This window comes from Ceratotherium simum, chromosome 17, assembly GCF_057802395.1.
Source record: "Ceratotherium simum simum isolate JZ-2026a chromosome 17, ASM5780239v1, whole genome shotgun sequence".
Lineage (NCBI taxonomy): Eukaryota > Metazoa > Chordata > Mammalia > Perissodactyla > Rhinocerotidae > Ceratotherium > Ceratotherium simum.
Genome location: NC_141916.1, coordinates 47597185 through 47619366, shown reverse-complemented (window position 1 = coordinate 47619366; position 22182 = coordinate 47597185). Strand labels below are relative to the sequence as shown.

At 41.8% G+C, this 22182-nt stretch overlaps 1 protein-coding gene and 1 long non-coding RNA gene across 2 annotated transcripts; one reads left to right on the top strand and one right to left on the bottom strand.

Moving 5' to 3' along the window:
• Positions 1 to 516: 516 nt before the first annotated feature.
• GPR19 (G protein-coupled receptor 19) lies at positions 517 to 21931 on the bottom strand. The gene is made up of 2 exons (XM_014791334.2): positions 21694 to 21931; positions 517 to 1846 (listed from the first exon to the last, which is right to left on the bottom strand). The coding sequence occupies exon 2, from the start codon at positions 1828 to 1830 to the stop codon at positions 577 to 579; it is 1254 nt and encodes a 417-aa protein (XP_014646820.1). The 5' UTR covers positions 1831 to 1846; positions 21694 to 21931; the 3' UTR covers positions 517 to 576.
• LOC147914795 (uncharacterized) lies at positions 12984 to 17019 on the top strand. The gene is made up of 3 exons (XR_015554991.1): positions 12984 to 13350; positions 13476 to 13729; positions 16825 to 17019. It is a non-coding gene; the product is annotated as an uncharacterized LOC147914795 (long non-coding RNA).
• Positions 21932 to 22182: the final 251 nt, after the last annotated feature.

The following is a 22182-nucleotide window of genomic DNA, read 5'->3' as shown; positions in this document are numbered from 1 at the left end:
CCCTAAGAATCCTGATTAAAATTCAATCACGGAAGACTGCCCAGCAAATTCCAGTATATGGAATACTTTCCATAGCAGATCTGGACAGTGGTTACTTGGAAAAAGGTAATGTAAAAACACATACAATATTAACACTTCCTAAATGTGCTTAGTAGGAGAAATACACGTCTCTGAAATGTGTGACACAGGGATTTCATTTGGAATAGAAGCCCATAGTTATAAAATTTCAGTAGGAAGGAGAAAAAGGAAACAGAATAAAACTAGGCTGAGTCATTAATCAAAGACTGTGTGTACGGTTTATGCTTTTTGGACCGAATGGTAAATAAACAGTAGGAAAGCATTCTCTTTTTTATGCATGTAACTAATATAGTAAAAAAGGACTGTTGACTGAGGCTCAAGGTGAGTGCTCCCCTAAAACAAAAAGCAACTAAAATAAAACTCGAATCAATAAGTGAATGCATTTTAACAAACTAAAACGCTTCCCTCAAAAAGTTGATTGAAAAAATATATCAATACTGTTTTTATAAAGCTTTTTAATCTCTGGCGCATAACAATAACTGAAAGAATTCTGAGACATTAGACAAAAGTATTTGGTGGATTTGAATTAATGGGCCAAGCAAGCTTTTTCTCCTTGCTTTCTCTGTCAAATGAGTCATAGATTGAGTCTTTGGTTATAGTTTTGGCCGTGGCAGGGATTTCTGAAATGCCAACGTGGTTTTTTTTGGCCATCCTTGAACTGGTTGTGATAGTATAGGCATTGCTTCGGTAACATTTCATCGAGGACATGCAAAAAGTCTCTTTCATTCCTCTTCTAAAATTGGCATTATAAATTGAATACAGAGTAGGTTTGGAGGCTGAAGAACTAAAGGATATCCATGTGATAGCTGTGAACACAAGGGAACTTTTCTTATAGTCTCTTTCATGGGGGTGCCACAGCTGAGCTACATGAAATGGCAGCCAGGAGAGCAGAAACAACAGGTTTAAAATGAGGAACATCTTGATAGTTTTCACTTTCGTCCTTGGGACAATGTTCATTGTCCTCCTCACTGTTCGGCCATCAGTGCCTATTCTCCAAATATACTTGATGACCTTCTGGTAAAATAAGATTATGAGGACAGATGGAATCACAAAGCTCACCAAGAAATGGATGACAGAGTAGGCAGTTCCTTGCCAAGAGGAAGGGAGGAAATAGTTACAATGGTTGTCCCAGTTGGAGCCGTAGAAAAAGAACACGGGGGTCACAAAGGCTGCATCAAAGATCCACGATGCTGCAATCATTTTCTTGGCCTTTTCTCTGGATACCTTGAAGCTCAGAGGATAGACGATGGTGTAGAACCGGTCTATGCAGATGGAGAGCAGAACATAGATCTGGACGCCTGGGGTGAGATACTGAAAATATCGTACAACCTTGCACATTGCACTGCCGAGCATCCACCGTCCAGTGGCGAACTGAAGCAGGACGAAAGGCGTGCTGGCAACGCTGATGAGAAGATCAGCACATGCCATGGAGACCACAAAGTAGTTGGTGGTGGACTGAGTCCTCCTACTCCTGTGGATGACCAAACACACCAGGGAATTGCCAAAGATAGAAAACAACCACAGGGCCCCAAAGAAAATGCTGGCTGTGGCCACCTCCCCGGGGGTCCGTCCATATTGCTGGTCTGTTCTGTTGCTCCTCCAACCGTGCTTCTCGTAGAATTCCATCAGGTCATGGCTTGGCAGAGGTGTAGCTGTTTCAGTGCAGCTGTGGCTTTGGAGGGGCACCAGAAGCGTAGGAATAACCAGAGGCAGCTTGCTGTTATCCATTTTGTGAGCAAAAACCATTTTCATTTTTTTCCTCTTATTTCTGGATAAGAAAAGAAGAATGAGGCCTCCTGTTAAAATGGTGTTATACAGATTGACTCCTAAGGCTAACAATCTTATTTGACACTTAGATTGGTTGTCATTTGTCAATGAGTAGGACTTGTACCTTGGCAGGAAAACATGTCTACTATCCAGTAAAAGCTCTGGCCCCATTTCTCTTTCATTTTAGGAGTTGTTTTAGCTGAGCCCAGCTCAAGCTCTCTCTGGCCTCCTCCTCTCTTGACCCTTGGTCAAATGTGGGAGAACTCATACCAAGCCCCACTCCTAAACATATCCTTGTTCCCTTCACTCACTGGGGATCACGGAGGGTTCGGGAGCTCAAATCTGGCTCATGGTAAGGGTGTTACCCTCAACTGAAGAGCTGTTGGAATTTTGGGCAATTATCTGAGAAGTTCCTGAATGTCGTAACACTCAAGTAATGAGGCTGCAAGAGACGAAAACGGGCAGATGGAAACATACAGATGGCAGCTATGGAAATAGCTAACAGGAATCTGTGAATACAGACTGGCTGGCTACCGGGAAGGGCCCTGTTCTTACTTACTGCAGAATTTCCACGGCAGAAGCATTATGGAAGCACATGGAGCACCATAACACTTCTGCATGACCCAGAAGTAGCTCCTAATTTAATGACATCTGAAAATAGCTTGCTTTTTCCAAAAGATGATGTGGTTCATTTGCTAATAGCTTGCCACCTATCAGTGACATATTTTGATGCTATCCTGCTGTTATTTTTTCATAAAATGACATACTAACTGGAGAACATACAAGATGTCCTCTAAAGAATGTAACTGGGTTACTAGAAACCTTATGGCATTCAGATGATTAAAAACAACCAATTAGAACTGTTACTCAGCAACTTTTTAAATGCTTATGATCTTTAGATATAAAAGAATATTATAAAGTTTAGCATTTATTTTACCTTTTTTTTTGGTACCGAATGTGATAAAAAAAGTTATATTTTTTAATAGGTAAAAAGACTGTATAATTGTGGGCCATTCAATTAAAATTGAGGTGACTTTGGTCGCAGTTAGATGACTAAGGTTTAATTTGGTCTGAATCTATGAAACAGAAAAAGAAAGCACAGCAGTTGAATCCATAACAACCAGAGCAATTCCTTCTGGCCTGTGGCACAGGGGCAGGGCGTTCCAGCAACAGGCTCTCGCGGGGCCAAGTGTCCCTGTGGGTGGGCTCCTGTGACCACCCCTCATAAAGAAACGTTTCTGAAGTTTTAGAGGTGGTATTAAAGAACAGGTCTTTTTCTTTTTTGGTGAGGAAGATCAGCCCTGAGCTAACATCTGTCGCCAATCCTCCTCTTTTTGCCGAGGAAGACTGGCCCTGGACTAACATCTGTGCCCATCTTCCTCTACTTTATAAAGTTTTTTCTTTTTTTTTTTTTAAAGACCAATTCTTAATGAAAGACCAGTTCTTAATGAAAGAACGGTTCTTAACAACCCATTTTTCCTCGAAGGATTTTCGCATTAATTTGTGGTAGGGAGAGGAGTGTTAAAATACACCCTCCTCACCAAGAAACCACAGTGAATAAAAGTTCAGAGCTCAGGGCAACGTGCTGAATGCCAGTTCCATGTTACCTTCAGGCTTTTTTGTTCGTGAGGCAGCCCTACTTAATTTCTCAAAGAGAAATGCAAGATAATTAGACATTTTGACTATGAAAAGACCTTTAAGCCTGACTGGCCGGTTGACAGTCAATCGTAAGAACAGCAACCACACTTTCCATATAAAAAAATCAGGATACAGTCTGAAAACAGAACCTAAGATCTAAAATTAGCACTGTCCTAGAAAAATCTGGAACGCATGACCCTTGTACTTACTAAATTGAAATAGTCTTCTCACCTTCATATGTGTAAAACCTACAAAATGCCAAAAAGATTTTTTTTAAAGATTTAAAGTTGAAAAATAAAACAGACGAGCAATTTTCCCAGACAGAAAGAGCTGTTCTAAACTTTTTAGGGATGCCTGTGACCTAAATAAAACAGAAGTTGGTGGCACGCACATTTTTTTGTATTCAATACACACACCTTAACACCTGTGAACTTCCTTCTGTTTCTCTCTTCCTCTCATAGCAAAACTCTGCAGATGAAATTCCTGCTCACCTCTACAAGGAAAGCGCTTCAAGGCCTTCTTCCACCATTTCCTCCAGCTACTTTACTTCCACCAGTGAGCATGTCTGCCGATTTCTCCAGCCCCACCACTGAAAGCAGAGGATCCCGATGCTCAGACATGGGACAAGGGAGCCCAAGGAGTTCCTGAGTCTACGTCTCCCCTGATGATGGCATGACTTTTCTGACTCGACCTAAAATTGCTGCAGCTCTGTTTATTCATTCAATAAACCAAGACACTGTACTAAGAAAATAAAGATAAGTAAGGCCCAGAAATGGGTAAATGTAAAAATAAGCTGTCTGCCATATTATAACTAAATTCCATAATTATTATAATTAACTGCTAAAAACAGACAAGGAGCTAACAGAGAAAAACGGGGACCCAGTTTTGCTTGGGATAGGAGGAAGAAAAAGTCTTCAAAAAGGAGGTGAGGTTTCAGCTGGGGCTTGGAGGATGACTAGGTCTTCTTCAGGAGACAAGGGAATAAAGAAAAAACATTTCAAGGGAGAGAGATAGCATGTGGAATGAATTTGGAGGTCATCTTTCTGGGTCCATCTTTTTGGGGCCCTTTTCCCCCGAGAGACATAGTTTCCTGCAGACCACACCTCCCAGATATATAGTTTCTAAATGCCCTACAATCAAACTGACCTAAATTTTTCCCATGGTTACGCGAGGCTATATTTTTCGCATTCATGGGCTGAACTGTGGTCAGACAGTGGATACAAATACAAGCATATCCAGAATGGTTGTGGTATCCTTGTTCATACAGCACTCTGTTAGTCCTTTCCTGCAGCATTTTCCAAGTTTCTTTTGCTTTAGAGCAATGGTTCTCTAGCTTAGCAACACATCGGACCCTCCCAAGAGCTTAAAAAAATACTGATGCCTGGGTCCTTCTCCCGGGCATTCTAATTTAATTGGTCTAGAGTGCAGCTTGGGCCCTGGGAGGTTTCAAAGTTCCCCAGATAATCCCAATGTGCAGCCAAGATTAAGAATCACCAGTTTAGAATTACTTCCATGTTTCTGTCTTCCCCAACTAAACTGTGGGCTCCTGGGAGGAGGGTGTTATTCTTTTTCCACTGAAGTTCTTTGCATTAATAATTGCTTATTAAATATTTACTGAATTGAATCCATAAGGACAGAACTGAAATACATGACTCCTACTCTAGGTGGCTCTGCTAGGAGAATTAAATGCAGAGCTAGAAAACCATTGTGTATTCTCAGGGAGTGTAACACTGGTGGCCATGGAGACGGGAACACAGGACTCCTGATGAGAGCAGGTGAAATTCAAGTCACCTAGGTCAACTGCTACGTGAAACAGAACTCTCATTTAAGGGAGAGTGAAGGGAGTTTAGTGTCCTTACACAGGCTCCAGCACCCCTCCCAGAAAAAATAGTCTGCCATATTATAACTAAATTCTAGGGTCCCTAAGTAAGATTTCAGAAAGGTCTCCCCTGATCCATTAATTTGGAAAGAAATACATCTTCAAGGGAGAGTTTCTGAAATTAGTAATTTAGTCTTTCTGCTTAATTAGTAATTATGTTTGGGTCACCCATATGCAGTAACTTTAGCAGCAACAGGAAAAGACATCCTCACCTCTTTCCTGCTCCATCTCTCTCTTTCCAACCAGCTCTGAGACTGTCATGTGATACTCCACTGGGTTGAGTATTGAAGGCCTTTATTAAAATATATCTCTATCAAGATATTATCTAAGAGAGGAATCATTCATCTGTTGGGCCCTAAGAGATGTGTTTTAATACACAGGTGAGGACAATGGTGGATGGGCTGACATGGTCTAGAACTAAGGGCTGGGTAGACCTCTGTAATGATGGGATCCTGGGCAGCCAGGGAGGGAAATATGTCTTATCACTTTGTATTGTAATTTTTATTTTGAATGTTTGTCTCCCCCATTAGGTTGAGTTCCTTGAGGACAGGGACTGTGTCTTTATCTCTGCATCCCTGGGGCATAAAGATATTAAGAAAGGTTTATTGAATAAATAAATGGATAGATGCGTCAATAAAAATGATCCAATATTTGAAAATAAGGCAAAAGAGAGTATAGCAAATCTTTTTAATGTCATGCTAGGACATTGTTAAATGGGCTTCCCCAAGGATTATTTCATTCTCTGGGAGAATGTATCTGTGCTTGATTTTGTTCTTTACTATATGACTAGAGCCCAGACACTGTGAAGTTACATGTTAACGTGCAGATTTCTGTCTAGCAGAAAAAATAACCCTAAAGGTTATGGACTTATTGCCCTGTAGGACATTAACCAGTTTTGTGTCTACCTAGCAATCTTATGCTGACATTCTTTTTTTTTATAATTTTATTTCATTTATTTTTTCCCCCAAAGCCCCAGTAGATAGTTGTATGTCATAGCTGCACATCCTTCTAGTTGCTGTATGTGGGACGCAGCCTCAGCATGGCCGGAGAAGCGGTGCGTCGGTGCGCACCCGGGATCTGAACCTGGGTCGCCAGCAGCGGAGCACACGCACTTAACCGCTAAGCCACGGGGCCGGCCCGCTGACATTCTTTTTAGAAAAACAAAACCGAAAACAAACCCCACACCCATTTCTTCAAAAGCTCTTGGAACCAGCCTTATTATTTCATTGGCACTTTTGGTAATAAGTTAATAAATCCTTGACATACGTTCATTCTGTATTTGTACGAGAGTCATAATTTTAACTTTTTGAAAATCATACTTTGACGGATGGGTGAATGTATGAATAGATTGGAAACTAACGAGAGGACCACAAAGAGGAACAGAGGGGCACAGATGACAAACTTGGTTTACTTCACAGTTCTGCCAGGGGCTATTCCTGGCTATGTGCAGCAACTGCTGGGTAGGTTTCTTCTATACTCAAAAAACCCTAACAAATGATTTTTCCCCCTTCTGAAATCATAAAGATTCACAGACATTCTCATAATGTAGCAAGACCGTTTTTATTTCTGAGATTTGTTCAAAAACTTAATGTCAAACTAGAATTTTTATAATGTTGAATTTTTACATAATTTGGTTGGGAAAAACAACAGGAACATTTTCCGTAGAATGGGAAGTATCTGCTGGACCTAAATAGATACATAAGGCTGTTTATTAACGAGCAGTAAGATTACTTACAATGATGACAGTAGTTATATCATTAATCCTTCCAAGAGTTGATACTGATTTTGTGCTTACTATGTATCAGGTACTTCATATAGCCCTTTGAGGTAGGTAATATTATTAGCCCTGTTTTACAAACGAAAAAAACTGAAGTTCTTCCCCAAGGTCACACAGTTGGAAAGTGGTCACCACAGGATTGCCTCACTCCAATCAAAGCCCATGCTCTTAACCACCACTGGGCTTCGTGCCCAGGGAGGCCATAAAGAGCTGGATCTGAATTCAGAGGGTCAAACTGGCTGCACATGGACAGGTTTTTCTTGACTTCTCAATCAAACACAGGAATATAAAGTTATTCCCCCACAGCCTCTTGCCTACCCACAGATACATCTGTTCAATATGCTAGCTCAGAATAAGTGACACAGTGAACATTTGGGGGAAAAAATCACTCCCACCGTATACTGCATGGAAGCTTAGCATCAAAAGTGCAGTAGACATGTTGGTCTGGAAATACAGCCTTTCTTCAAAATAAAGAATAGAAGAGAACTGGAAATTCATTATGATGGATAATTAACTGTTGCCTTTTAAACATTAAAGAATTAATTTCATTAAAGAATGAAAGTAGAGCTCCAGACTTCAATTTGAATTGAAGTGAGGAAACAGTTTGATCAATGGTGTTACCCCAAGCAGAAAATTGTCTCTTTTAAATTTTAATTGTTATAATTTAGAACATACCATGGTGGTAGATTTCTCTTAAACCTTTCATTGTTATGTAGGCTTGATTTGCCTACATATGAAAATAAGAAATGCCTGGACCAGTGGTGGGCTGGGCTGGCTTGCATGGGCTCTGCAGAGCCACTTGTGCACATTTCTTCCCAACTCCAAGTTCAATGACATGAGGTTGGTATCATGAATCGGCCATGGTAGGAATATTCACACCATGGAAACTGCCAAACACCACAAATCAGGTTTTTCCCCACAAAGCCAGTTGTTAAACATTTACCAGCCCACCACTTCCAGTAGGGCAGGGTTTACAGGGCAACCTATCCCGAAGTCCTGAACTTACACACATCCGTGAATTTACAAATGGCTAAGGAGGCCACATCGGCTCTTCGGAAACTTCTTGAGTGGCTATCTTGCTTTCTGGCCCTGAGCGATGGCTCTGCTGTGGACCCTGAGCTAAGTGTTTTATAGAACCACATAAGGCCCAGGTAGCCACCAGCATGCCCATGGTGGGGGAACAGGAAAACCAGAGCGGGTGAGACATGTTCTTATAACGTGCCACCAGATAGGGTCGCCAGATGAAATATAGGACTCCCAGTTAAATGTGAATTACAGATAAATAATAAAGACTTTTTTAGCATAAGTATGTCCCATGCAATATCCCATACAATATTGAACTGGTGTTCTGTATTTTTAGCTAAATCTGACAAACCTACATCCAGAACATAATCTTCTGCTGAAAACCATCTAGTTTTCATGTCACGATATAGGAATAGTGCATAGTGGCTATGTATGTAGGCTGTGGAGTCAGATAGCTAAAGTGTGAATTCTACCTCTGTCACTCACTAACTAGCTGTGTGACCCAGGACAAGTCATCTAAACCTCTTCTGCTCCAGTTTTCTTATCCAAAATGAGGATTATAGTCCCTATTCACTTGATTATTATGAGGATTAAATGAGATAATATATGCACAGGAGTTAAATGAGTTAATACAAGTCAATCTGCCTGGTACAAGGAAAACACTCAATATGTCTTATCCTTGTGTAGTTCTAGAAAACATCTAGCTCAGTGTCTGCACATGGCATGTGCTTAAAAAGTCACCACTCTGCAATAAACAAAAAATTAAAAAAAAGAAAAAAAGAAAAAAAAAGTCACCACTCTTGGGGCCGGCTCAGTGGTGTAGTGGTTAAGTTCTCGTACTCTGCTCCAGCAGCCTGGGGTTCATGGGTTTGGATCCTGGGCAGCGACATATGCACTGCTTATCAAGCCACGCTGTGGCAGATGTCCCACATACAAAGTAGAAGAAGATGGGCACGGATGTTAGCCCAGGGCCAATCTTCCTCAGCAAAAAGAGGAGGATTGGCAACAGATGTTAGCTCAGGGCTAATGTTCCTCACAAAAAAACCCCCAAAACACACACACAAAAAATTAGCACTCTTACTTCTGTCAGCCTGTGAAAGTCTTATAAGCCATATGACAAGCAAATTTTAGTAACCACATCACACATCACACACTCTGGCGATAATACAACATGAGTCATATAATTTAGCTTTGTTAAGGGTGATTGGCTTTTGCGAAGGAGCCTGGGCACCCAAGCATCATTCACAACACTGTTTTTAGGGGAAAACCACTGAGGTCCAAACAAATGAACACAACCTGTCTCCAAGTTAGGGATGATTTTTTAGTGACGTATCAGCCAGAGATGGATACTTTTTTCTATACCCTAAACCAAAATAGGTAATATAACTGAATTGAATATGTCTTTCTCAAAAGTATGTAGAATCTATTCGGCTTAAATTATTTCCATTAGATAATTTTGAATAATTGCAAAAGAACCTCCTACTTTTAGTGAAAACAGTTGCCCCTCCACCATCTGAGACTCCTAGTATCACAGGCTTATAAGCCTGGAATTTTCTCCCTAATCCCCTCTTCCCTTTCCTCCTGTTATATCATATATATAAATATTCCTCCATAATATTTCCAGCTCTGTGCCTTTCAACCTGTTTCCCAACTGGGATCAAGCAGTTTCCTGAGATCAGACTGGGCACACCTTCTTTTTCTTTGGATATTGGTTATTCTTTCAAGGGCACCATGATTTTCTAAACAGAGAGGAGTTTTCAAAATAGCCTCTTCTAACTTCTCAAGATAGCCCATAACAGCCAGTGAACATTTCTGGGTCAGAAACTCTAAATATCTATATTTAAGGAACTATTACTCTTCTATCACCTTTACCTTTCTTTGTCCTTCATATGAATTCTAAAATATCAGAAATAAACAGAGTCAACATCCTTGGCATGATTTCTGGAAACCAGGAAGGCTTCCATCCCTCCAACTTCTCTTGCCATTACAGCATCATTCTTTTAAAGTCAAGGTCCCTATTCAAATGTAAATGCTTCTTAAAGGGTAAATATTTTTACATATGATCAGTAGAGTAGTGATCTCTGAGACTCCTTCTATCTCTGAGGTCTACGATCTTAGTGCAAGTGAAAACAGAAGAGATGCCAAAAACAAAAGCCATGAGGTCAGTCAGTATCAGAGAGAATGAATGTGGGGGGCCATTATGGGAAGGGGTGGGGGAAGGGGGAAGGGCTGAAGGTGAGGGAGATCAACTTCCCCTACTGGACAGTTCTGTGCAGGGATGGCTAGTATCGGAACAACCCTACCCAAAGGAATATACCAGAAAGGAGCCCGAGCTTTACCCTACATGCAGGTTTATGCTGACCAGGAGCTGCAGTCCCCCCAAAATTCTTTGCAAACCATGTTGCAGGAGGAAATGCCAGGTGCCACAACGTTGGCACCTCTTTGGGGGTATGTACAAAGGACACCGTCCAATATCTCTCACCCAACTGCACTTAGTAGAGTTCTATGCAGAAGGGATGCAGAGCCAGGTTTAACAATAGTGAACCTCCCTGTCTCTCTGCTGTTCACACAAAATCTGTCAAGTCATATAAAATGGAAAAGAAAAAGAGAAATAAACACCAAGAAACTTCACCCTAAGAAATGACTATTTTGTTACGATGGTATACGCAAAATAGTCTTTAATAACACATTTACCCAATATTTTTTATCACTTAGTATGAGCCAGGATTGTGCTAATTGCTGGGGATACAGAATTTAACTAAACAGACAAGGTCCCTGCTTTAATGGAGCTCAAGTGGGGGAAACAAATAACAGCTAAACAAACAAATACATAAATAATAAAGAAATGGTTAGTGCTATGGAGAAAAATAAAGCAGAATGAGGGACCAAGAATGGATGGGAAAGGGAATAGCAGATGGTTGGATGGTTACCCCATGGCCATTCCCAACTCCTCCCTTGCCTTCCTCTCTCAAGACGCTAAAAAGACAAGATAATCACTTCCCGCCCTCCCTTGCAGCTAGGGGTGGTCACAGCAACATCACCTACTTCTGGCCACTGAGACAGGGGGAAGTCTCCTGGCAGGGTGCTGGGAGGCTCTTGGGAAAATATTTCTTTCTTGATAAAAGGAAAGAGGCATGTGGGGAGTGTTCTCTCTTAGGGGCCTGGGTGCCGCTCACTTCTGCATTTGTAAACCATCGTGTGAAGATGTCAGGGCACTGGGTGGTATCTTATGAGGTCAAGGGAAGTGCTGAGACTCACAAAGATGCCAGCCGGTGCCCTGACAAGGTGGTGCTGCTGGGCACCCACCTCCAGACTTCTTATTAAACAGGCAGTAAGTTCCTTTAGGCTTAAGCCACTTTGAGTTTTCTGTTACTTGCCTCTAAAAGCCTCCTAACGGATACAGGGTCTCATTTCAGAGGGAGCGGTCAGAGAAGGGTTCTCTGAAGAACTGACACTACAGCTGAAACCCCAATGGCAGGAAGCCAGCCACATGGAAATTAGAATAGAATTCCAGGCAGAAGGAACAATGAGTGCAAAGACCCAGGGGCAGGAAGGCGCTTGTTATGTGGCTGGAATATATGAATGTGGAAGAAAATGGTTCCTGATCTAATCAGAAAGGTAGGCAGGGGTCAGATCACCTATAGCACTGTAGGGCATGGATGCTATTCTTACTGCAGTGAAACCCACTGAAGGTTTTAAGCAAAGGAATGATATGAGTATGACCTGACTTATGTTTTAAAAATACAACTTTAGTTGCTGTGTAGGTGGCTGAGAGTAGAAGTGGGGAGACTAGTTAAGAGGCTATTACAGTCATGTAAGCGACGATGGTAGCCAAGACCAGGGTGGTAGCAGTGTAGGTGGAGAAAGTAGATGATATTGAAAATATTCTGGAGACAGAGCCAGCAGATTTGCTGATGTGCGATGGGGTTAGGGGAGAGGGCCGACTCTTAAGTCTGAGGGTCTGAGATGGGGGGAGAAAAAGTTTGGGGAGCTGGAAATCAATAATTCTATTTGGCATGAGTTAAATTCCTATTAGATATCCAAGTAGAGATATCCAGGTGGCAGTTGAATATATAAGTTTGGAGAAATGTCTATTCAGGTTCTTTGTTCATTTTCATTAATTCGTTCATCATTCCGTAAATATATATTAAGATCATACTATGTAACAGAGTGTACTGTGCTAAGAACTGGACATACAATGGCAAACAAAACTGTGTCCCTACCTTATGAAGATCATCGTCTAATTAGTTCTAGTGGGGTGGAGAGAAGAGTAATAAATAAGCACAAATAAAGACAGTAAGTCCTATGACAGAAAGGAGCAGGCTGTTCTAAGAGAGCATGGTAGGAGGGCTGGGTGGTCAGGGAAGCAATGGAAGCAGTGTAAGCAGAGACAGAGAAGAACGGGGTCATCTAAGATAGACTCTCTAGGCTCCTGCCGCAGACAAATGACATGACAAGGAACCTGGTCACCAAGCTGCCTTGGATCCCCAGTCACCTTCCACGTTGTGAACAATGTTCCTTGAGGTTCCTTGAGGCCTGGCATTAGGACTGTTCTTGTGATGGGCTGCTCTCCTTGAGGCCAAATCTTTGCAGGCAAAATGAACTATCACATGGGGGCAGGGAAGAGAAAAAAAGGGGTAGGTGGGGCCTAGAGGGACAAAGCGCCTTTGGAAACCCCCTTCCACTCTTGTGCTAGGATTGGTTCCCCTATTTTCCCATCCTACTCCACACCATGTCCCCCCTGGGTCCTTTAAGCTGGGAGGAAAGAATACCTTCATTTCCGCTTGGAGGAGGAAGGAAGCAGGGGAAAGGGAGGTCTGACGCACGCCCCTGCAGGTCGCTGCTCCACGGAGTCAGCGGTTGCCCCCGAGGCGCCACTGGAAGACTCCCCTGCCTCCCACAGAGGCAGGATGCGGCCTATCCTATCCTGAGAATGAACCCCCACCCTGAGTGCTGCCTTGTCTTAGAGGAGAGTTGTATCACTGGGCCTGAGATAAACCTGTTCCCTTGGCTTTTGTTTTCTGGAAGCCGCGTTCCCTGAGAGAATTTCCATAGAGAGGAGGAGGGAGAAATGAGAACCTCTGAACCAGGAATGTGGCTCTGCCCCCTGGAGCCACGCCAAAGGTAGGACTGCCTGGGCACAAGAGATCTTTCTGAGATGATGAAACTGTTCCGAAATTGGATTATGGTAAGGGTTGTACAACTCTATAAATTTAACAAAAATCTTTGAATTGTATATTTAAAACGAGTGAATTTTATGGTATGTAAATAACACCTCAAAAAAGCTGTTTCTTGGTTTTGTTTTTTTAAAAGGTAGGCCTGGGACCCTTGCCTCACTTCCTCACTGTGCTCCAGGTAAGTGACAGGTGGTAATGGAGGAGTGCAGCTGGGAGGCAGATCCAAGGCATAGAGTTCCCTCCCTGGGAAAAGAATCCACCACCCCAGAGGTGTTCCCAAAGCAGCATATCCACCAGCCTTCAAGGACCCGCACCAGCTCGGACCACAACTACATCTCAGCTATCATCAGAGGCATCCAAGGCTAGAAGGACCACCCCATATATTTTGTTGTAAGTAAGAACCCCAAGACCTAGGAAGAGGAAGAAAGTCCCAGTAATGTTTGTCACCGACTTTCCTACTAGCCTGGTAGGATGGAGCCTTGCCATTATTTAAAGAAAATAAGGTGTGTAGCAGGCAGAATGGCCCTCCAAAGATGTTCGCCCCCTAACATCTGGAACCTGTGAATATGTTATGTTAATAGCAAAAGAGACTCTGCATATATAATTAAGGTTATGGAATTTAAAATGGGAATATTATTCTGGATTATCTAGGTGGGCCCAATCTAATGAGTCCTTAAAACAGAAAACTTTTGGGGCCAGCCCGATGGCGTAGTGGTTAAGTTCGCGTGCCCTGCTTCGGCAGCCCCGGGTTCACGGGTTCAGATCCTGGGCACAGACCGATGCACCGGTTATCAAGCCATGCTGTGGCGTCCTCCCATATAAAGTCGAGGAAGATGGGCACAGATGTTAGCCCAAGGCCAATCTTCTTCAGCAACAAGAGGAGGATTGGCAACAGATGTTAGCTCAGGACTAATCTTCCTCACCAAAAAAACAAAAAAAAACGAAACCCAAAAAACAGAGAACTTTCTGTGGCTGGTAGCAGAGAGATGCAGCAGCAGCAGAAGTCAGAGAGAGATTCCAAGAAAGAAAAGGAATTGACAAGCTGTTGCTGGCTCTGAGATGCAGGAACCACATGCAAGAATCAGGGAGAGGCCTCTAGGAGTTACGGGTGGCCCCCATCTGACAGCCTTCAAGGAAATGTGACCTTAGTCCTACAACCACAAGGCACTGGATTCGAAGGGGAATCATCCCTGGAGCCTCTAAAAAGGAACATAGTCCTGCCAACACCTTGATTTTGGCCTTGTGAGACTCTAAGCAGAGAAACCAGCCAGGCCCACCCAGATTTCTGACCTGCAAAGCTAGGACATAACAAATGGCTGTTATCTTAAGCCGCTAAATTTCTGTTAATTTGTTACAGCAAAAATAGAAGCTAATTCAATATAGCATTTCTTATATAATTGAGTGTAGAGACTGAAATTTATACCAGCCTAAATTTATAAAATATATAAATTTTAAATTTATAAAAATATAAAAATTTATAAAAATATAAAAATTTATAAAAATATAAATTTATAAAAATATAAAATTTATACCAGACTAAAATTTATATTATCACTTTCCATTACCCAACCAGCATTTAGAATACTAGAAACTCTGAAAAGCTTAAAGAGTGTAGTGCTTTCTACTTCCCCTTAAACATTGGACTGGGGGCTAATAAACCTGAGTTCTAATTCTGATCATAAGCATTGAACAGCAAGTCAAGAGAACCAAGTCTTATTTATTTTTATTTTTATTTTTGGGTGAGGAAGATTTGCCGTGAGCTAACGTCTGTGCCAATCTTCCTCTATTTTGTATGTGGGTCACCGCCACAACATGTCTTGACAAGTGGTGTAGGTTCACGCCCGGGATCCTAACCCGTGAACCCGGGCCACTGAAGCAGAGTGCTGGACTTAATCACTACGCCATGGGGCCAGCCCCCCAAGTCTTATTTTTAGCAGCAGTGTAAGGACCTTAAGTAAATCAATCTCCTTGAATCTCCGTTTCCAGGTCTACAATATGAATGAGTTGGTCTAGCTGATTTCTAAGGTCGTTTTAGCTCTATGAACTAAAACTGACAGGTAGACCTTATTACCTGGAATGAGCAGCACACATTCATTTAACTTACAACCCACCACTTTCCCCTAGCAGAGAGCTCATCCGGAGAGTGCACTTTGATTGGAGGAGAGGGAAGTTATTTAGGGCTGCTGGGCCCAGCGCCGCGAGCCTCTGACACCCCAGGTCAGCAGTGTGGGTCTCCAAAGGAGAGATGAACTTTACCTAGGGGCCAACCAAGCCCTCCTCAACAATTATCCCGGACGTGCCAACAATCTCTTACTGAGGATTCCTTACAAGAAGTGGTCTGATCAAAGAAGTCCTGCCACTTGTGTTTGCTCTCCATTCTACCTACTATCAAAGCTCTCCGAGGGGAGGAACACTTACTAGAACCCCTCACTGTCCTCTACCGATTTTCCACACCTCTCTTCCCAGGACGGGGTCTTCTGGATTCTGAAGAAAACAATTGGGTCAAGGAATTTGCTCCTCACCAGACTCAATTTAATTCAGTACAACAAACATTTGTTGAGTACCTGCTGTGTGCTCATTGAGTTACAGTAGAGGCAAACAGTTGTTTGGAGGTAAATGATCAGTTTCATTTCCAACCTCTGATTTCAGTGTCAACGTCTCTAGTAGTGTGATTTAAATAGGAAAGAGGTGGGAAGGCAAAGACCAGTTTCACTGCACTCAGAGCAAAGAGCTGTACAGTAGATGTGACTTACAGCTATTTGAAAAGGACTCGTGAAGAACTGAGTATAAGCACTGAACAGGGAGTCACTAAGAACTCTGTTTTACAGAAGCATTTACAGTCCGTCTCACATCAAATTCACATCAAAATTCTGGGTAAATTTTGATCTGTACCACTATCTTCAGTCAGGGTTTTCCAAGAAAACCATCTTCAAGTTCATAGAGCAGAAGTTAGATTTGAATTTGCATTAATGTGTATTTTTCATGGACAATTTATGCAATTATATGTAATCAGATGTCATTGAAAATATGGTTGGACTGGGCAGGCACGGTGGCGTAGTGGTTAAGTTTGTGACCTCCGCTTCGATAGCCTTGGGTTCACAGGTTCGGATCCCAGGTGCAGACCTAGGCACCACTCATCAAGTCATGCTGTGGCGGCGTCCCATATCAAGTAGAGGAAGATGGGCATGGATGTTAGCCCAGGGCCAGTCTTCCTCAGCAAAAAAGAGGGGGATTGGCAACAGATGCTAGCTCAGAGCTAATCTGCCTCACCAAAAAAAAGAAAAAAAAAAACAAGAAAATATGGTTGAACATGTATTTGCATGTTTCATGTGGTTAATATATAGTTTAGTGCCACATATTTTTAGACATTTTATAAGTTAAAATGCTACTGCTATCATTTCTCAGTGCTTCTCATTTTAATCCTTTCCGCACCTCAGCAATTGTTGACCTCAATCACCTAGCAATTTTCAACCTTTCTTTTTCAGAGACAGACATGACAAATGTGCTCATTCATGTGACACACTCCCATGGATGTCCAGAATTATGTGCCACTCTAGGAGCTCCACCTATAACTCCAACACTTAATCTTCGACCTAAGAAATCACGTTGAAAAGAAAATAATTATATAGATACCCTTAAATTTGTTCTAATTAATTTTTAAAAATAAATCATTGGCAAACTTTGGTACTTTATTTATTAGCAAGCAATTATTGGCAACTGTTTGGGACATATTTTGACACTGTGATTGATAAGCACTGTCCTGCTCTATCATAAGTGTACACCTGAAACCTGAATGCTTGAAGGCTAAGGGTGCCTGACATAGAGGATCACAGAAAAGGTAATGTGAGAGAGAAACACTGGACAATGGTGGGATACTATAAGCCTATTATAAAAGTCTACGAATGAGCACTTTTCTGGAAGTAACTAATCTCCTACCTATGATCTATAAAGCCATAGACATTCCAGGAAGGTTTCAGAGCACCCAAATGTGAAGGTGTATTTCCTTCTTTAGATGCAGAAGAAAATAACTATATGTACATTTTAAATATGAAGAGGTTGTATAATGCAGTGGTTGAGAGCATAGGCTCTTGGAGCAGTGGTTCAGAGGTCATTTTGCCTCCCAGGGGACGTTTGACAATGACTGGAGACATTCTTGGTTGTCAGACTTGGGGAGGAGGGTGTTACTGATACATGGTAGGTAGAGGCCAGGGATGCTGCTAAAACATTCTACAAGAAAGAAGACAGCCCCCCACAACGGAGAAGTATCTGGTCCAAAATACCAATTGTGCTGAGGTTGAGAAACTCTAAAGCCAACCTGCCTGGGTTTCAAATCACATATTACCTGTGTAGCCACTGGCAAGTTACTTAACGTCTTGTGCTTATTGAGTGTCTTTACCAGTAAAATTAGGATAATAGTAGTACCCACCTTATTGATTTGTTGTGAGAGTAAAATAAAAGATACAAGAAAGGAGCTAAGAACAATGACTAGAACACAGCAAGCGCTCCATGAATGTTTGCTTTCATTATCGTTATATTCCTTGAAAAAGACCGAGAAGAAATACACCAGAATTTTAATAGTGGTTGTTTCTAGGTGACAAGATCATGATTGATTTTTATTTTTGTTATACTTTTATACTTCTCTATATTTTCTAGAACTGTATTTGTATTTTTTAAGACACCATACATTTATTTATTTACCGCATTTACTTATTTTTGACATGGATCTTTTTTTTAGAACTATATTTGTATTAATCTAATATCCAAAGATATATATATTTTAAAGAACATAGAGGAAAGAACTTCACTTGTGATAGAGTGGAAGGAGCACAGAATTAGAAAGACCTGATTTTAGAGCCAGCCCTGTGGCTTAGCTTAGGTTAAGTGTGCGCGCCCCGCTACTGGCGCCTGGGTTCAGATCTGGGCGCGCACTGACGCACCGCTTCTCTGGCCATGCTGAGGCCGAGTCCCACATACAGCAACCACAAGGATGTGCAGCTATGACATACAACTATCTACTGGGGTTTTGGGGGAAAAAAATAAATAAAATTATTAAAAAAAAAAAAAAAAGAAAGAAAGAAAGACCTGGTTTCAGATCCTGGCTCTACTTGCTGTGTGTGACTTCATCTCGCAGGGTTTACTAGCAGCGGGCAAGTTACCGTATCTGAAAGGCAGGATCCGGGCATCACTTTGTCCTATCCTTCAGCCATGCTCATTGTCCCTCTTCTTTCCTCTCTCATTCCTAGCCTCCAAGTTGAAAGTGTACTTGGCAAGGCCTCTCCCCAAGGAGAAGCCTCTGCACTTTCTCTTTGTGTTCTATCTTTTCCTATTCAGCTGGTTGAGTAGGTTGCCCACTTTTAGATTTGAGAGGGAGGGGTAGGAAGCCCAGCTAGGCTTCCAGATCCAAGTCTCTTGTGTGCACTAGCCCTGTCCGTCCGAGAAGTCCTGAGTGAGCGCAGCGGGCACGCAGCACCTGCCTAGCTGCTCCATGCTTCCTGCATGGCTGTTTCTCTTGCACAGCTCACTCAGCAGGCAACACTGGAGGATGAGTGGATAGGATTCAAGGACCCACACTCTATCCACAAACCCTGCTCTTCCTCTCCTTAATACTTAATTAGATGGAAAAAATAATAGAATAGGTTATATTTGTGTAAACTATCAGGAAAGGTGACTATTCTAAGCCTAGTTAGCCTGCTAACCTGAATTCAAATCCTAAGCAAGCTTTCAAGATTCCCTGAGACAATCTTTTGCACCCAGGTCCTAACTGCCATGGTTGGGGAAAGGCAGTCTGGCGCCAACTCATGCTGACACTGAAGATCCCAGCGTTCCCCAGGGAGGAGTCCTGTGGTCCTGTGAGCTCTTGGTGCAGTGTTCTGGGGACTGGGAGCCATGATTGAGTAGGAGAGGACTGCGTGGGGCAGGAATCGACATTTCAAGACGTTCACTCTCAACCCAATGAGAGCTGCTTCAGTGTTGGGAGATGGTGTCAGTCAGAGGAGTATGAGACTGTTTAGGGGTGCCTCCATCTCCATATAAACAAAAATATCAGGAGAACTTCATTCTGAATATAAGTAAAATGTCAGGGGGATTGGTAATCCCCAGGAAAGACTTTATGGATATTTCTTGAACTCCAGTTTGCTACTGCTCCAGGGTCATGGACTAGCATATATAAATTTCAGGCATAATTTTAACTGTTGCCAAGTTCTTTCTTACTACATATTTACCTCCTCACCATCCTCCCTCTAAACACATGCAAAGCAAAACAGGCATGGGCCCCCAAATTGGCTCCATCAGAATGCCGTCAGAGTCTTGAGTCTTCCCACTCTTCATTTGCAAATGCATATTGAGAGCTTACCATAAAACAGGCCTGGTGCTAAGTAAGATCTGGAAATTCAAAGATGGAAGGATACAGTCCCTTCTCTCAATAAGCTCACATCAGATAACTATAATACTGTAAGAGTGTTACTCAGGGATCAAAGGCTTATTCAAAAGGACTAAAGTTTAATATTGTAGGGAACACAATTACTCTTCAAATTATTTTTCAATGAAACCCTGAAGGGAAACACCTCATTAATGAAGAATTTTACAAGTTTTAGAGTCCTATCCTTTTTCTTTCTCTTTGTGTTTTAGACCTAGTAACGTCTCTTAATTTTCCCACAGCATATAAGAATGAGATCAGTCATCTTTTATTGTCAAGGGCCAGAAGGGAAACTACACAGACCAAAGGGAGGAAATCCTTATATATCAGAAATTTCCAGAAGTTAAAAAAAGCAAAATTCCTCTTTTTCTCTTAAAAACCTAAAATAATTTGCAAAGAGAGAGATCTATTTCCTTATTTTAAAGTATGACAATATTATTTTAAAACAATAAATCTAATTGGTTTGAGTTATAGTTTGTGTTCATAATTTTATTAGTTTTTAATCTATTTATTTTATTTTGAAAACCAGGTAAGTGCTTTTAAAGACAATATGCTTGGGCTGGTCTTGTTACTAGGTTCTGAGGATGAGAGAATGTTTCTAGGTTCGATTAAAAAAAAATCAACCATGATGCAATTCTAGATTTTTTTTTTCCTTTAGACAACATCTAATTACCATAGTAACACAGTGTTTTACTACCAGATATGTATACAGCACAAGGAGAAGAGAAGAACAGGCAATTACTTACTGGGTTATTTGGGGGTACAGAACGTGACCACTGGGACTATTGGGATAATTATTGGGATAATTCTATAATTGGGATTATTGGGGAATTACTGGGATAATTCAAGATTAAATATAGATTTCACTGGGGACCTGTTTTAGCCAGGCAAGCTGAGTCAATCTTCTAGTAGCGTCAGCTGAACAAAACTTGTAGCCAAATCAACTGTTGACATCATTTGAAATAACATGAGCAGGGAAGCAGCGTAGTTCAGTGGTTAAGACCATGGGCTCTGGAGGCAAGCTTCTTGGATCCAAATCCTGTTTCTACTCTTTGCTGGCTGTGTGATCTTGGGAAAGTTTCCTAACTTCTCTGTGCTTTAGTTTCTTTATCTCTAAAACGTGGGTGGTAATAATACCTCCCTCCGAGGGTTAATATAAGGATTAAATGACTGATTATTTGGGCTTAGAATGATGCCTTGCACACAGCAAGAACTTTATAACTATTTGTTAGATAAAGACCAAATAAAATTTAAATTTGCCAGCTCCCCTCTTTGTGCTTGGTAGAAATTGTCAAAGATACCAAGATTTGAGTGCATGGCAGATTATTTTAGCCTGTAACTTTGGAAGATCCCTTTGAGAACTTCCTGGGGGCCTTCTTAGGAGTTATTCTATAAGATTTGGAATTCGTTGCCAGTCTACTGTCTTAAACCAGAGCTAGAAACAGTCACAAGCAGCCCGGGTATCAGAAACATCAGAAGGAAGACAATTGCACAGCACAAAGAAAGAGCACACCTGCCCACTCACCCTCCCTAAGCTACTGTCAGTAACCTCCGGGAACATGGGCACAGAATAAGCAGCTGAAGAGGGAGGAAACAGAATTTCATTGCAGTGACAATAAAATCTAGTTGGTTTCAGTACTATTTTTTTCCTCTTTCTGAAATTTAAAGAAAAAAATATGCTTTTCATCAATGAGTCCTTTGTTTCATTAATTATCACAATACACAATTTCCATCTAATTTTTCTTCAACAGGCACTTATGCTGGTGAATTATTCATTTTACAGAACTACCTAGGCATTTTTTCCGGACCTGTAACAAATCTAAAGCCCCTAACCAGCATCTAAGCCAGGAGAAAATCTCCAAATTGCCTGGAAAAAAGAAGATATTATGTCCTCTGAGCCGAATTTCAGCCACGATATCTTGGGATCTGTAGTACATACCTTCATCTGGACTTGATTTCAGAGATGGTCTCCTTGGGTCTTCTTGGTCAGGAATAGCCCTTGCATAGGAGTTTGGAGAATGCCATAAACCACCAGAGAAGCTTGGGAACACGTTCATATCTGTCCTCTGCCTTCCCCTTGGCTCATAGTCTGCTTCCTGGTAGGAAGACAAGATGACGCTGTGCAGGGTTGACTGTTAAACCATCTTTCCGCCCCCAGCCCCACTCTCTTGGTGCCCCTCCCTTCTCCTTTCCAAGGCTCTGGAATGTGTCACATGGGAAATGGATCATGTGGCTCAAGGGGAGAATGTGGCCATCTTCTCTCTCCCTTCCCCCACTTTTCCTTTCAGGAGCAAAGCAGCAGAAATCTCCAACCTGATTGGCTCTGACCAAAAATCTCCATATGAAAAGGAAAAGATTCAACCACCCAAACTTCCAGCATTCTCCTTCTCCACTTTTTTTTTTGTTTTATTTTTCATCTGAACGTTTT